At 41.0% G+C, this 13,301-nt stretch overlaps 1 protein-coding gene across 1 annotated transcript; it reads right to left on the minus strand.

Annotated features, from left to right (window-relative positions):
• Positions 1-3,048: 3,048 nt before the first annotated feature.
• On the minus strand, positions 3,049-6,799 carry RLIM (ring finger protein, LIM domain interacting). Its single transcript, XM_009071012.1, has 3 exons — positions 6,626-6,799; positions 5,721-5,804; positions 3,049-4,901 (listed from the first exon to the last, which is right to left on the minus strand). Exons 1-3 carry the CDS (start codon positions 6,792-6,794, stop codon positions 3,367-3,369), a joined length of 1,788 nt encoding a protein of 595 aa, XP_009069260.1. The 5' UTR covers positions 6,795-6,799; the 3' UTR covers positions 3,049-3,366.
• Positions 6,800-13,301: the final 6,502 nt, after the last annotated feature.

The following is a 13,301-nucleotide window of genomic DNA, read 5'->3' on the forward strand; positions in this document are numbered from 1 at the left end:
AGAAAAACCCAACTTGTGCAGAGATAAAAAAAGTGCATGTGAAAGTGAAATCCAACCGTCCCCAGGAATCACTCTTCAGGCTTGGATAAAGCTCCCAGCAAAACAAAAAATAAAGTGAGCAACCACAGCTCTGTGTCAGTTCACAGCGTGAGATAAAACTATCAAACTAAGTAAAAATTACTGTGCATTCTTCTCGGGTTTGGCCTTGTGACTGCTGTGGGTATGGGTCTGTCCTGTCTGAAAGAAATGAAGCTCATGCACCAGATATTCCCAGCAAGAGTTTGGAGGCTTTGCTGTTTTGAAAAAAATTCCACGATAAGTACTGAGCTGGGCAATGACAAGGAGAATCCTTCAAAACTCAAAGAACCAGCATGCCATGCCAAAGAAACTACTGCTCCTGCAAGGAATTACCCTGGCGCTGGAGGCAGGCGAGGAGATCCCACACGGTGGCACTGTGACCCCAGCAAGGCTCTGCCTCTCCAGATCTAACATTTCTGTACAACCAGGTCTTGGAACATGACGAACTCGCCCTTTTAACCCTTCATACGGCTACAGGCATGAGTGAAGCTGCTTTATCCCTCCTGAAATACCGAGAAAACTGAGGGAAGAGCTAAATACAGATGCTCAATATCAAAATAATGCGGAAATTGTAAAACAGGCTAATTGTGAACCTTATTAAAGTCTTTCATATCTTGTAAGCAACTGAAATGTTACTATTGGTTTGTCCTAACTGCAATTTAAATTTAGATAAACAGAAATTGAATTACCAGAGGCTGACAGACAACTCAGACACATACAGAAGCCCTTGCTGCATCACTCCTCCAGGCAATGAGCCCCAAGCCCCTTTAGTAACACACAAACAGTGGGAAAGGCAGAGAGAACATGGAATACTTGAATTCTCCTGAACTGAGATTAAATTACTTGTTCTTGGTATCATTTGGGAAACCTCCAAGATTTTATTAGTTGCTTGTTACAGAAAATGTTAAGACATGCCACTCTAAACTATAACAAAACTGTAAGGTTGATTCTATTGACATGAACAGTTACTGGGAACTCAGACCATGACAAAGCAAGCTATGTTGGGTGATGCAGCCCACAGCTGTGCTACAACATGGATCTGGGCTAGTGGGTTCCCTTCTTTGTGGTAACCAGCTCTGGTCTCAGAGATGTATATCTGATTTTCAACATCTAACATGGTACACACATAGAAAGGGTGTTTTTTCCTTCTAAGTCTATGCTCTGGTAAGTCACTAAAGCTGCTAGAAACATTAACTGACAGCATTTGCTATGTGACTGGTACAGGAAGAAATTCAGAACTATTACTTTGTGGAGGAAATTTTGGCGTAGAGAACCCAGCACCTGAAATCAATAGCTAGCTTCAACTTTACACTGATGCATGTCTGAGGGAAAAAAAAAAAACCAAAACAAATCAAACCCATGAGCTTATTTATTCTTCTGTTCCAAAAGAACACTTGTATTCCCTCTGCCATGATGGCCTGTCCCACCAAGAGGGAAGTCAATTCAATAGCCAGTCAGGGTTTCCCACTGAACCAAACACCACAAAATGTACACATATCAAAAAACCTGGAATTTTTGGATGCTGTGTAATCCTTAACTAGATGATGAGATGTTAAAATGGCTTAGAGCAGCAACTATAGTTTATGGAACCACCACTATAAAACTCCAGAAATATGTTTTAATCAGGAAAAAAAGAGACAGGCCAGCTTTGGTTTTGTCATCTGAGGAACAAGCAACGTTTCCCACATGGCCAGCAAGAGCAGCTCATATCCCTTCCTAACTACTGCCCTGGAGCTGAAATAAATATCACATTCCCTTTACAATGTAAGCCAGGAAAAAAGAATCATTAGAGAATAAAACAAAGAATGGGTCACTGAGGGTGAAGTATGCCTCCCCACACACACACTGAGAGTTGAGGTACATTCTCCAGTTCTCAGCTGCAATATGTCACTTACATAATTTTAGAAGTAAATTCAATTCACTTTCATCTCATTTGGAGCATTAAGAGTTTGCTGGAGTTTTTTATTATACTTCGAATTTGCTACACATTTAAGTGTACTCATATAGTCAATTATAGTTTTCAAATTTAACCTAATACTCCAATAATCTGTTTTCCAGTTAATACTTACTTCTCTGTGACACTTGAGCCACAGCTACCAACACTGGCTATATCAGCATCCCACCAGATCCAGGGGTTACTGATATAGCTGAAGGTGGTAAAGAAGAGAGAAAACAACCTGTCAATACTTGTCTGCTGAAGCTACAGTTGCCTCAAAAATTGAGAATAAGAGCTGATAGTAAAATTGGACATAAACCTCCCTGAATGAACCGGTCCACACCGGTTTGTACTTGCAACCACACCAAGAAATAACCAGCCATTAGAATAGTTTCTAATTTTTATCATCTTTTTGGTGGCAATACTGAGCCCAAACACTGCAATTATAACATTGAATTCCTGGGGTTTTAATGCAATTAAGATGTCTAATCCAACTGTTTTGTATGTTACAGTAGCTGTTCACATAAATAGTACAGATACGCTCTGCTCTTGACAGGGACATGGTCACAAAAGCAGCTCTCGTGTTCAGTTTGCTCTCTGTGGTGGGGGCTGGATGAAAAGCATTCTTGATTTCCAAGCATGGTACAATTTTAATTCTTAATGCGTTAGTACAACAGTGCATTGGAAAAGTACTGAGCTTCTACAAAAAAGCTTTACAATTTTAAAACAGATTTATTGGTTTTGTTTTATTTAAACAAGCATAGGCAATTCTTATATTTCCACAAGATAAATATCCCAATTAAGCTAAGAGCTCATCCTACAGCGTGCCATAGTGATGGGGAAAGGGCTGACGTTAGTGTTATTTACACAGACATGTCCAATATTAACCCAGGATGAAAATTAAACGTATGGTCAAGTGTGCAATTAAACTCAAATTCTTTTTTCAGACAGTTGGATTTCTTGCAAAAATTCCTCTGCGACTCACGGACACTGAACTGGGATGACTTCTCAAAGAGCTCCTCATAAGCAAAATCTTGAGGACAAAATGTTTACTGGACTGGGCAGGGGAAAGAACGTGATATTCTGCACAAAGAAAAAAGTATTTTCAAGTGGGTAGATGTCTTTGGACAAGTGAAATTTAACATCCAAACTGACTAGAAATCGAAAAACCTAATTAAAAGAAATTTTCCATTTTCAGAAGCTTGAATCCAGAGAAAATACTTTAATGAGGGAAGATTCACTCCAAGTCATTACTATACATTGAGGTACCACTCAAAAAGTGGCCATAAAGGAAGTGACTTCTTTGCCCATCACTATCACACTAGCTGCTTGGCCATTGATCCAGATCTCATTTAGACAACACTCTCTCTATTACCAGAAGCTAAGACTGCTCTGCGACAGATGGGACAGGTGGAATTCTCCGATAACCAGCGGTCGATGCAGTGGACATGGTACTCGTGCGAACAAGGCAGTTTGCGGAGCTTGTTGCCTTCCGTGTACTCTGTGATGCACACACTGCAGGTTTTCAGAGCATCGCTCTCACCGAAATTCCTCATCGCTAGGTTGTCAATTTGTTCTTTGGTGAGTCCTCTTGGTTGGTCATCGTCATCTTCATTTAGGAGGAAAAATTGTGCAAGGCTAAGGAATGGTAGAGAAGCACTTTCTTCAAAAGTGACCGATCCCCTCGTATTCCGGCCTTCCCGTCTGGCACCAGATGTTGAACTAGCTTCATGACCACCTTCGTACACCTCCCCTGAGCTAACATCTGCATTTTCATTGCCTGAAGTACCACCACCTCCATTCTGGGGCTCAGAAGCATCCACATTCTGATTGGCAGCTGGGCCACTAGGATCTGCATCACTATCGCTGTACATAAAGTAACTGAGCTCTCCGAAGCCTGTCATGATCTGCCTCAGCATAGTCTGAATCGCCACGGACGTCGTCTCGCTCAGGCCTGTGTTTAAGATCCTGCGGATAGGAATCCTGATGGTACTGACGTAAGTTCTCACTCCAGCCCGTTCCGAACGGGAAAAGGTGCGTCTAAACCCTCCGCGCTCGCTCTCGTACGTGACCGTGTTGTTGGGTGTCTGGGACCTGGACCGTGTCCTGTTGGCTATGCTGTCTCGCTGCCGATACTCTCCGGGACGAACTCTTCTCACCTGCAGATCAAGCACTATGGTGGGAGGCCTCTGCCCAGGAGCTGCAGACTCGCTGGTACTGTTAGTTTCTGAAGAACCTGCTGCTTGAGGAGCAGGTCTTGTTTCAGGGGGGGAAAACAGAACTGCATTTTCACTCGGCATCTCAGTCCCCACGGTATGCTGCCTTAAGGTCACGTGCTGCCTAGTTCTAGAACTGCCCTCAGCTTCGTTCACTGAGGAGTGGTCAAGTGTTTGAGACGATGTATTGTGATGAGACCTGCGAGGAGCCTCACTCACCGGATTGATAGGTGACCTACTTCTATCAGTCCTAGCCCGCGTTCTCCGCTGTTCTGGACTTCTACTTCTGGCTCTCCTCTGCCCTCTAGGAGGGGAAGCCTCCTCAGCTGTTAGCTCCTCTGCGGCGCTTCTTTCCGATCCGGGCTGTCTTACAGATGGCGATTCAGACCTTGGAATTTCAGAGTCACTTTGGCTGTTTTCCAAATCCTCCCCACTGGAAGGCTCTACAGATGGCTCATTCTCAGTTTCTGGATTTGTGTTCCCATTATTACGGTTGACATTTATTTCCAAACTGAATCTGAAGTCACCACTATTTGGGTTAGTCCGGCTCACTGCTCTCCAGGACTGGTTTCCTCGCTGCCCACTTCGCGTTGTATTTCCAGTCTGTCGGACTGAATTAAGCCAGTCTATTATAGAATCTCCATTTGAAACATCTTCTGTGGACTCTGCACCTGTGAAAAAGACAGGGAACTACCAAAATTAGAGTACTGAGCTAATTTTGGAGCCATCTTTTCCAAGAACATAATTGCTTAGTTTAACAAGCGACAATTTAGAAGTGCTGAATCCTACCAAGTGTTACTGTGGTTTCACATGTAGTGTGACAATTCTTATCTACCAGAGCTCTTAAAGGGAGCAGGAGTGGACATTGCTCTAATCTGGACAGATAGGCTGCAGCCATCACAGAGCAAACAAGCCATCAAAATACACATTGTTTATCCTAAGTAAATGGAAAGTCACATGTCAGGTGTCATAACACATCAATATTTCGTGTTTTCCTTTCCAAACAATTAAGTGATCTATCGACCAGTAAACAGAGAACTAAGTTTGCCCTGACCCTTCACTTGAAGAGCTTTATAGCAAATCTGTCTCGCTGAAGAACGAACCCTAGTGGTAAACTCCAAGCATCCTCCACCACTCTCTGTAGAAGGGTGATAATGAAAGCAATGCAGCACCTTTCCAAGGGAAGAACGGTGAATTAAAAAAAGAGACTGCCAAAAAGTATCCCAGAAGGGAGCAGACAGGAAGGCAATCTCAAAAAGACCAAGGAAACAAACCTAAATGAACTTCTATCTTGATACAAGTACAGATGTGTTATGAGTGAAATCTGTCCCAAACTGACCTCTGCAGCAGATACCAGACCCAATGTTCACTGAGTTTTGAAACAAAGCTCACCTTGCACCTGCCTAGGCTTAACTTGTTCCACTCCTGCACTCAAATTAAGGTCCGTACGGGGTGCTAGAGTTAAGAGTTTTCACAAATACTGTATATACCTCTATTCTCATCACTGTTTTGCTGTGGTGGACCTTCTTTAACTTGGTGTAGCCTTCTCAGCAACTCTTCTTCAGTAATTTCACCTTAGAAAATAAGCAAAATTTTCCAAAAATATTTCCAAATCATATATGTATGGCAAGCATTATCAAAAGCTTCTAAAGAAGGTACAAGCCACTGCTTGTCTTTTTGTCTAATTAAATCCTGCCATAATGACACTGCCAAACAGGTTGCTAAGGGAAGTTCAGCCACTTCAGCACTGTTGTCCCAAGTTTTGCTGAAGCTGAAAGATCCAACAATTCCATCCTGTTCAAGACAGATGTGCTCTCTGGTTCTGTAACTTCTACAACTTAGCAGGAATTTTCATCATCTATGCCCATTAAATGGCTGTCCAGAGTAAAATATTTGAGATAATACTTTCACAAACATGAAAAAAAAGGTTCACATTAGTTGCAATCATGGATTAAATTAGGTACCATCCTATAAACAGTCAATTTAAAGTAGTAAGTTGATTGAGAACTGATGTCAAAATGCCCATGCAGAATCTTGTACCAGACTACTTACCCAACTCTTGACCTCACCAGCACAAGATTTGCACACAGATGCTTAAGGGAGACTTTTTCCATCTAAGGGTCCATATCTGGAACTGGGTCAAATCTGGGTGTTCCTGCCAAGTTGTGTAAACACTGGACTTTTTTATCTGATGAACCATCCTAACCACCTCTCCACTAGTCAGGGGACCAACTCACATTTGAGTATGCACAAATTAGCAAGAAGCTACTTCCTACCATGCAGCACAACTGCAGCGCACAAACTAAATGGGTGAAACAGTTCCAGGAGACCAGAAAATGACACAAATTGCCTGCCAGTAATTCTAGTAGTATGGACAAACACAAGCATTACCTACCTGGTGTTCCTAGCAAATTGTTATCTCTCATAAGCCTGTAGTCCTCTTCACTCAGGTTGTTTACAAATTGATAGAAAGCTTCTTCTCGATCTAACCGATCTAGCTGACTCTGACGTTGTGCTTCTGATTGATCGATGTTTCCTTTATCACTAGAATCTGAGCTTTCCATCTTGATACGTGGAAGAGTACCTAAAAAAGGAGAAAGCAAACACTTCATTGAGTGTAGTGAAATACAGCTTGGAATTCAGTCATGTCTGCCATGCAGAGCGGAGTACAGGTTAAAGCAGTTTGCTAACGAAGCTTCAAGTTAAGATCAGATGCATAACCACAGGGATCAAAACCAAAGCCCTTCTCAAAGCATGAACCTCTTCAAGAAGTACAAACAAGATCAACGCTCATCACTACCAAATACTCAACAAAGCAGCAGATACAAACACATGGAATATCATCTGCCATAACCCCTTTACATCCACAAAGTTGACTGTGTCCATGATTATCTGCTTTTTGGCACAAAATATTCCTAATATCCCAACTGCTTCACCACGCAGCCTTACAGCACTAGTACAAGGCATAAGCCACTCTTGATCATGCTCTCTGACTCTAAAAGAGCATGGGATTATATGTTCAGTATTTTTTTCCTGCCTGCTACAAGAAACACCCTATTCACCAAAGTGAATTTTAACAGAAGGAAGGCATTATGAAGCATTCAAGAACAGAAGGTTGGATAAAGCCTTGAGCAACCTGTTCTGGTGGGAGGTGTCCCTGCCCAGGGCAGGGGGTTTGGACTAGATAATCTCCAAGGTCCATTCCAACCCCTTAACATACTACAAAACTATAAGATCCTATGGAACACTATGCACTCAAAAACCCACAAGGTTCTTATTTCCTCAGAAAAGGGAAAGGACTTGTAAAATCAACTTCAGTGTTTTACATCGAGAAGAATTTGCTTGCAGGTTTCAGTATTTACTGAATTACTGATGTTGAGGACTGAAGTTTCCAAGGCAAAATTCCAACATATACTAGGCACATCTGCTTTAAAGAACTGTCTTCTATGCCGCACATTTTTAAATATACACTTCTCATTGTTTTTCATTTGGATGAATGAAAAGGTCTCTCTTTCAAAGAAAATTATTGATGAATGCCATATCTATACCTGATAAATATTATAACCAAATCCATGCAAATGGATTTGCAGGAGACATGCAGGAGACATTCTGGCACTAGCTGTGCCATGCAAATATTCCAAATGAAGATAAAATAACTAGTTTCCTTGATCACTGTGCCTCACTATACACAGCATCAAGAATTTTCCTGTACAACTGGTAGAATCGAGTTACTCAGAGAGGTGATTAGCAAGCTAATCCTCTGCATGCTAAAAAGCTCTGCAATAACATTCCCCATCAGAAAACATTCCTTTCATTTAAACCATACTTCATGTGACATGAAAATACTGGAAGAATAAAGCTTTTCTGCTTCTCACTGGAAAATTTCCAACACTTAGACATCTGTCTAGTGCAAAAAGCATCTTTTTTTGGTTTGTCAGCACAGCTGTCAAGTCAAGACTGCCCCCAGTTTACATTAGTGCTGCTCCTTAGAAGAGCAGCACTGCATGATCTCCACAGGCAGTTTATTTCAGCTGCTATGGTGAAAATTAAAGTGCACTGATGACCTCAGTGTGAAATACTAGAAAAATTCCACAGGATAGGACATCCCATTATTGCAGACTTGCAAATGATAAAATTGCTGCTCCAACCCTCTTTGCCTTGAGTTCTGACGCAGTAGAACTTGTTTTTATGTTAGTGATACTAACTTGTTGCCACTCTACTGGTATTGCTTGGCCCTGTGAAGCAATTACACCTTTTTTCAGGAACCAGCAGCAAGCACTAGGGTCACTACTGTATCAAATGGAAGGCTGTCAGCTTTCTCTGCACCAGAGATTGAACAATGCAATCTAAAGACTGCATGTCTGCAGCCTTGCATGAGATGGGCTGTGGGACCCCCCGAGAGAGAACCCATTCACAGGGGAAGTTGTGCAATGATTTCAACAGGTATGTTTAGCTCTGACTGGGCTCAGTTATGAAATCTGTGTGCCCTTCACACGCCAAGCACGTATTTCTAATGAGAACATAGCCTGCTTCAAAGTCAATCAACTTTTTACAAGCTTTCTGTAGCAGAATTAAAACTCCAAGTAACATCATCACTTAAAGACACAGTCACTCTGGAGAAGATACCAGAAATAAGGACAGCTGCTTTTAAAAGTAACATCTGAATAAAAGTGTGAAGTAGAACAAGAGCCTTGCATCCAAAAATCAAACCTTGAAAGATGCACTAATTCTTCGGGAATACACATCAAATCTCTTAACCAGTATTCTTTTTTTGGATAACAATGAAACAAAGCTAACAATAAGATTAAGAAAATAAGGAAAAGTAATAAGATGCTAAGTGGTGACAGCAGCATAAAGTTTTGCAAAACATTTTACCCCAAATGACTGCCAGCTTGGGATTTACTGACTGTAACACACACAGAATGTCTTCATAAACATGGCAATATTAAGGTATTTGTAAGCATTAGACTAATTCTACAACAGCTTTGAAAAAAGAAAACCACACTATGCATACAAACATGACATCTGTTTACTGCTTATGCTTTGAAATTTCCCTTTTAACTGCAAATTCCAGTGCTTGCAGGCACCTTGGCTATATAATGCCCCTTGGAGTCAAAGATATTTGCCTATTCCATTTCAGGAAATGAAGAGGCACCATCCTTGGTCAGGGAAAAAGGGAGAGTCAAAACAAGTCAGGGGGAGCAGAATTTAAAACAATCTCTTCTTTGCCAACAGACTGATGTTCAGTTTGGTGATTCTTCAGGAAATGCACAGAATGAGTCAGTGTTACTTATTTCCAGGTTTGCTCCTCTTTTCTGCTCCACCATCTTATCTTCCCTCCTAAACCATAAACCCAGCTATTGGTGAAGACTTTAATTGACATTAGGACTACTAATCACTGCTAGTGACAAACTCAGGGTATTTTCCTACTGCAAGCTACTGTAACAGGTTACATCAGCCCACTGTACCCCAATTTCATGCTGTTTAGCTTCAATATTGAAGATAAAAATAGAGAACTGAAGATAGAAATGCTGTGAATGTATATGGGATGTTTACATTGGCGGAAATACAGATGGTACAGAAACACATAAATGCACAGCAACACGTTCTCCCTACCTTACTGTTGAGAGCAAACGGGATGATATTCTTTGAACTAGAGCTCTGATATGAAAACCAGTGCATGAAAAATAGGATTTCTACCCCAAGGCTTCTGCTGCTTTCTACCTTTTCCCTGTCCACTCAGCTCATTGTCCACATTGTCTATTGTCAGCCTCACCTCCCACACTGCTGCAGAGCACTCCATTACCAGACTGAACTTACTAGAATGTTTAGCCTACTCCTGCCTCAGCATGACTCCATAGGTCCCATCTGGCTGTACAGCAGGATTCCTACAGTGGCAGTTACTATGGCACCACTTTCCTACTGCAGCATGGTGGAGTTGAAGATATAACTTGAAAATCTGTCCTTCATTCAGGATTCTGCTCTCAGCTCACACCCTGCAGAAAATTAAGACTTAAGGAAGCTGACTCCAGTAACACAGGGAAACCTCATGGAGGAAACCCAACAGGTATACATACTATTAACTTACAACAAAATAACCAACATTTGATTATCTAATAAGCAAGTAGGTTCAACTCTGTTTCTCTTTCTTCCAGTGGTATAGTTCAACTCACAGTAAGACTTTGTTCTTCTCCAAGCTAAAAGATCCAGAATTTCCTTCTTTAGTGTCCTTCCTTGTCAGCACTGAGTTGACAAAGGGTGGGGAAGGTCACAACTCTGAGCAGGAAGTTCAGATCTGCTGGTTATTGCCAGCTTCAGCTCAGATACCCAGCAAAGAAAATCTCTTCATGGGAAAATAGGGGGATGATACCTCAATGTTGCACAAAGTGAGCAAATCACTACTAGAATAAACAATTTTCTCCTTAAAAAGAAAAGGAAACATTCTTCTGCAGCTGAATATCTGAACACACTAAATACTGTGAATTCTTAATTGGTGTTCCCATCCTTGCACAAGTCAGCAAAGTGTCTTCCCTGCAGTTATGCTTCAACAACCTCAGAGATTTCAGAGCACAAATGACTGGCTGTCTCTCTGCTGCTGGAGACTGCAATAAGCCCACAAAAGCTATTGTTTGGTACATTCTGTTATTCAAGATGAAATAATATTATGCTCTTTTGGATAGGAACAACTTAAGAGAAGTAGATATTCCCTCAATACTACAAAGTTATCATTCTTACAGTACAAGAAATATTTCATGGTTGCCCTTATGCCAAGTTTTATGTAAACTAAATCCAGTCAGGAATGTACCACTGCTTAAAATCCAGTGCTTACAATCTAGTGGGACAGTGATAACATACTTGTGTTATCTATTTACCTTTAACACAGTATGTCCATACTGCTTAGCACTTGTGGACTACAGAATTATTCCCAGAATTCTTCCCAGAAAAAGAACCATAAAGTTCAGTGATAAATCATCACTTCTTCCTCCTTCAAAAATGTGTAATATCCCCCTGATATTAGTTACCTATAGTGAACACCAAAACACTACCCTAGCCTGCAATCCTGATTAGTTTTAAACTTCAAAGAAATCCCATAAAATATTAGAACTCTCATTAAGCCAACTAGACAAAGCTTAGAAGATCTGACAAACTCAGAAATCACCTATTTGCAGGGTTAAATGAAAAAGCAACATCTTAAAGCTATTATCTTCACTAGATTTTTCGGTCAAGTCTCAAATTTTTAACAGAACAAGGCACTGAATTGGTTAAATTGCAGAAACAACTCAGCTGCTCAACAACTGAGTTAGCTGTGCAACAAAACCTCCTCCAGAACAATCCCCATGTAGTATTAAATACTGGTATTTCAACCTTACACCAGAGTGTGTCGTGCCCTGTGTGGCAGGAATGTTTCCTGAGTTACCTCACATCCCAGCAACACAGTTAATACCTTTGGATAAACAAGAAAGATGATGGCAATATGAGTGTTTCATAGATGTCCTCAGCAGAAGGCTAACTTCTCATTTATGATTCATAACCTCATCTCAATGAGGTGCTTCAACCGGTAGAGCGCTTTGCTTCCTTCCAGTCTGCACAAATTATCAAACCCTTTGACTACCAGAAGTAACCCAACAGAAGCCAGAAATACTTCATTTTTGGTTTGGGTTCTTACAGACTATTTTTTCCTGCCCTGCTTTCACCAAACATATCTCAAAGACATTTCAGCTCTAGAGCAGAAGCACAGCACAGCTGTGTGTTCAAGCACCTTCCAGGAACTCTGAGTTCAGCAGCTCTAACATGCCACCCCCTTTGGCAGGACTGGCCCCAGCCAGCACTCTCTCCAATTCCATGTCTCAAGTGACACAGGAACAGCAGCTAGAACAGGCAGTTCTGTTACTCTGGGTCCTTCATGCACAAACAGAACCAACTTCGCATCCAACACACCCCACCTCCCAAGTACTAGATTTTCCTAGAAGAATTACAAGTTGAAAAATAGATTTCATGCCAGACAGTATCCAATTTCTCAATACTCAAAACTAGCAGGAAGTGAGACAGAACAAACTACATTTTCATCTTAAATATTTCATCATTCATGTCTGCAAGCTGAAAAGCAGAAGCAAAACCTGTCAGTGAATCCTATCATTAAAGGAAAAAGACACCATAAGACAGCAAAATGAAAGTCATCTATTTGCACTATACATGGATCTTCACTATGTCAAGTTTGTTTGGGTTTTCCTTTTTGTTTCCTTTTGTGATCACACCGAAGGTCCAATCCACTCACCTACATGTTAGAAACACTAACAAGTAACAAACTTCTCTAGTTTTCAAAGCTGCATCATGAATTTTGGATACACTATTTTTCCCCTGCTATTCTTGCTTTCTGTTTCCACTCTGATGAACATTAGATCTTAGTTCTTACCACGTTTCTACTAAACTCAACACAAATTCTAAACTCAAAACTTTATGTCCTCTTTGACTCAGAAATTACCATGGAACATGTACTACTTTTGGAAAGCTGGAACAAAGTTTTGTCTTCTATGAAAGTGCTCTGCATAAACTGCTGTAAAATTTAAATGCCAGTTTAACAAGGAGCATTAAACATTCATTCAGCTATTTCACTACCACAGTGTGTTTCAAAGCAAAGGCCCTAAAACCAGGATGTCATTCTGAGTACAATGGAAAGCACATCAATAGTTCTGTAGAACAGTTGCAGAAAATTCCACAGAATAAAGAAAAGAGAGAGGAAAAACACTTCAACAGAAGTAACTGTTGAGATAAAGAAGAGAAACACTAGCAACAACTGATAAGTCAGGAAGAAGTGAAGAAATGAGGATACACATTCCCAGCAGCCCCACAGGACCTAAGGCAGAGGGGCCATCTTAGTGCGTAAATTCCCAACTCAGAGAGATCTAGTTACAACAGAAACACATCCCACTACAGCTTTCCAATGTTCTCTTCCATATGAAAGGGCAGAGCTTAGCAATTCCAGAGTACTGAGAGCATGTGGAACCAAGCTGGAGCTCTGGAAATAAAACACAGTAAGAACTGCCAAGCTGCAGTTTTATCATCTGTACTGC

Source organism: Acanthisitta chloris, unplaced genomic scaffold (assembly GCF_000695815.1).
Source record: "Acanthisitta chloris isolate BGI_N310 unplaced genomic scaffold, ASM69581v1 scaffold19083, whole genome shotgun sequence".
Classification (NCBI taxonomy): Eukaryota; Metazoa; Chordata; class Aves; order Passeriformes; family Acanthisittidae; genus Acanthisitta; species Acanthisitta chloris.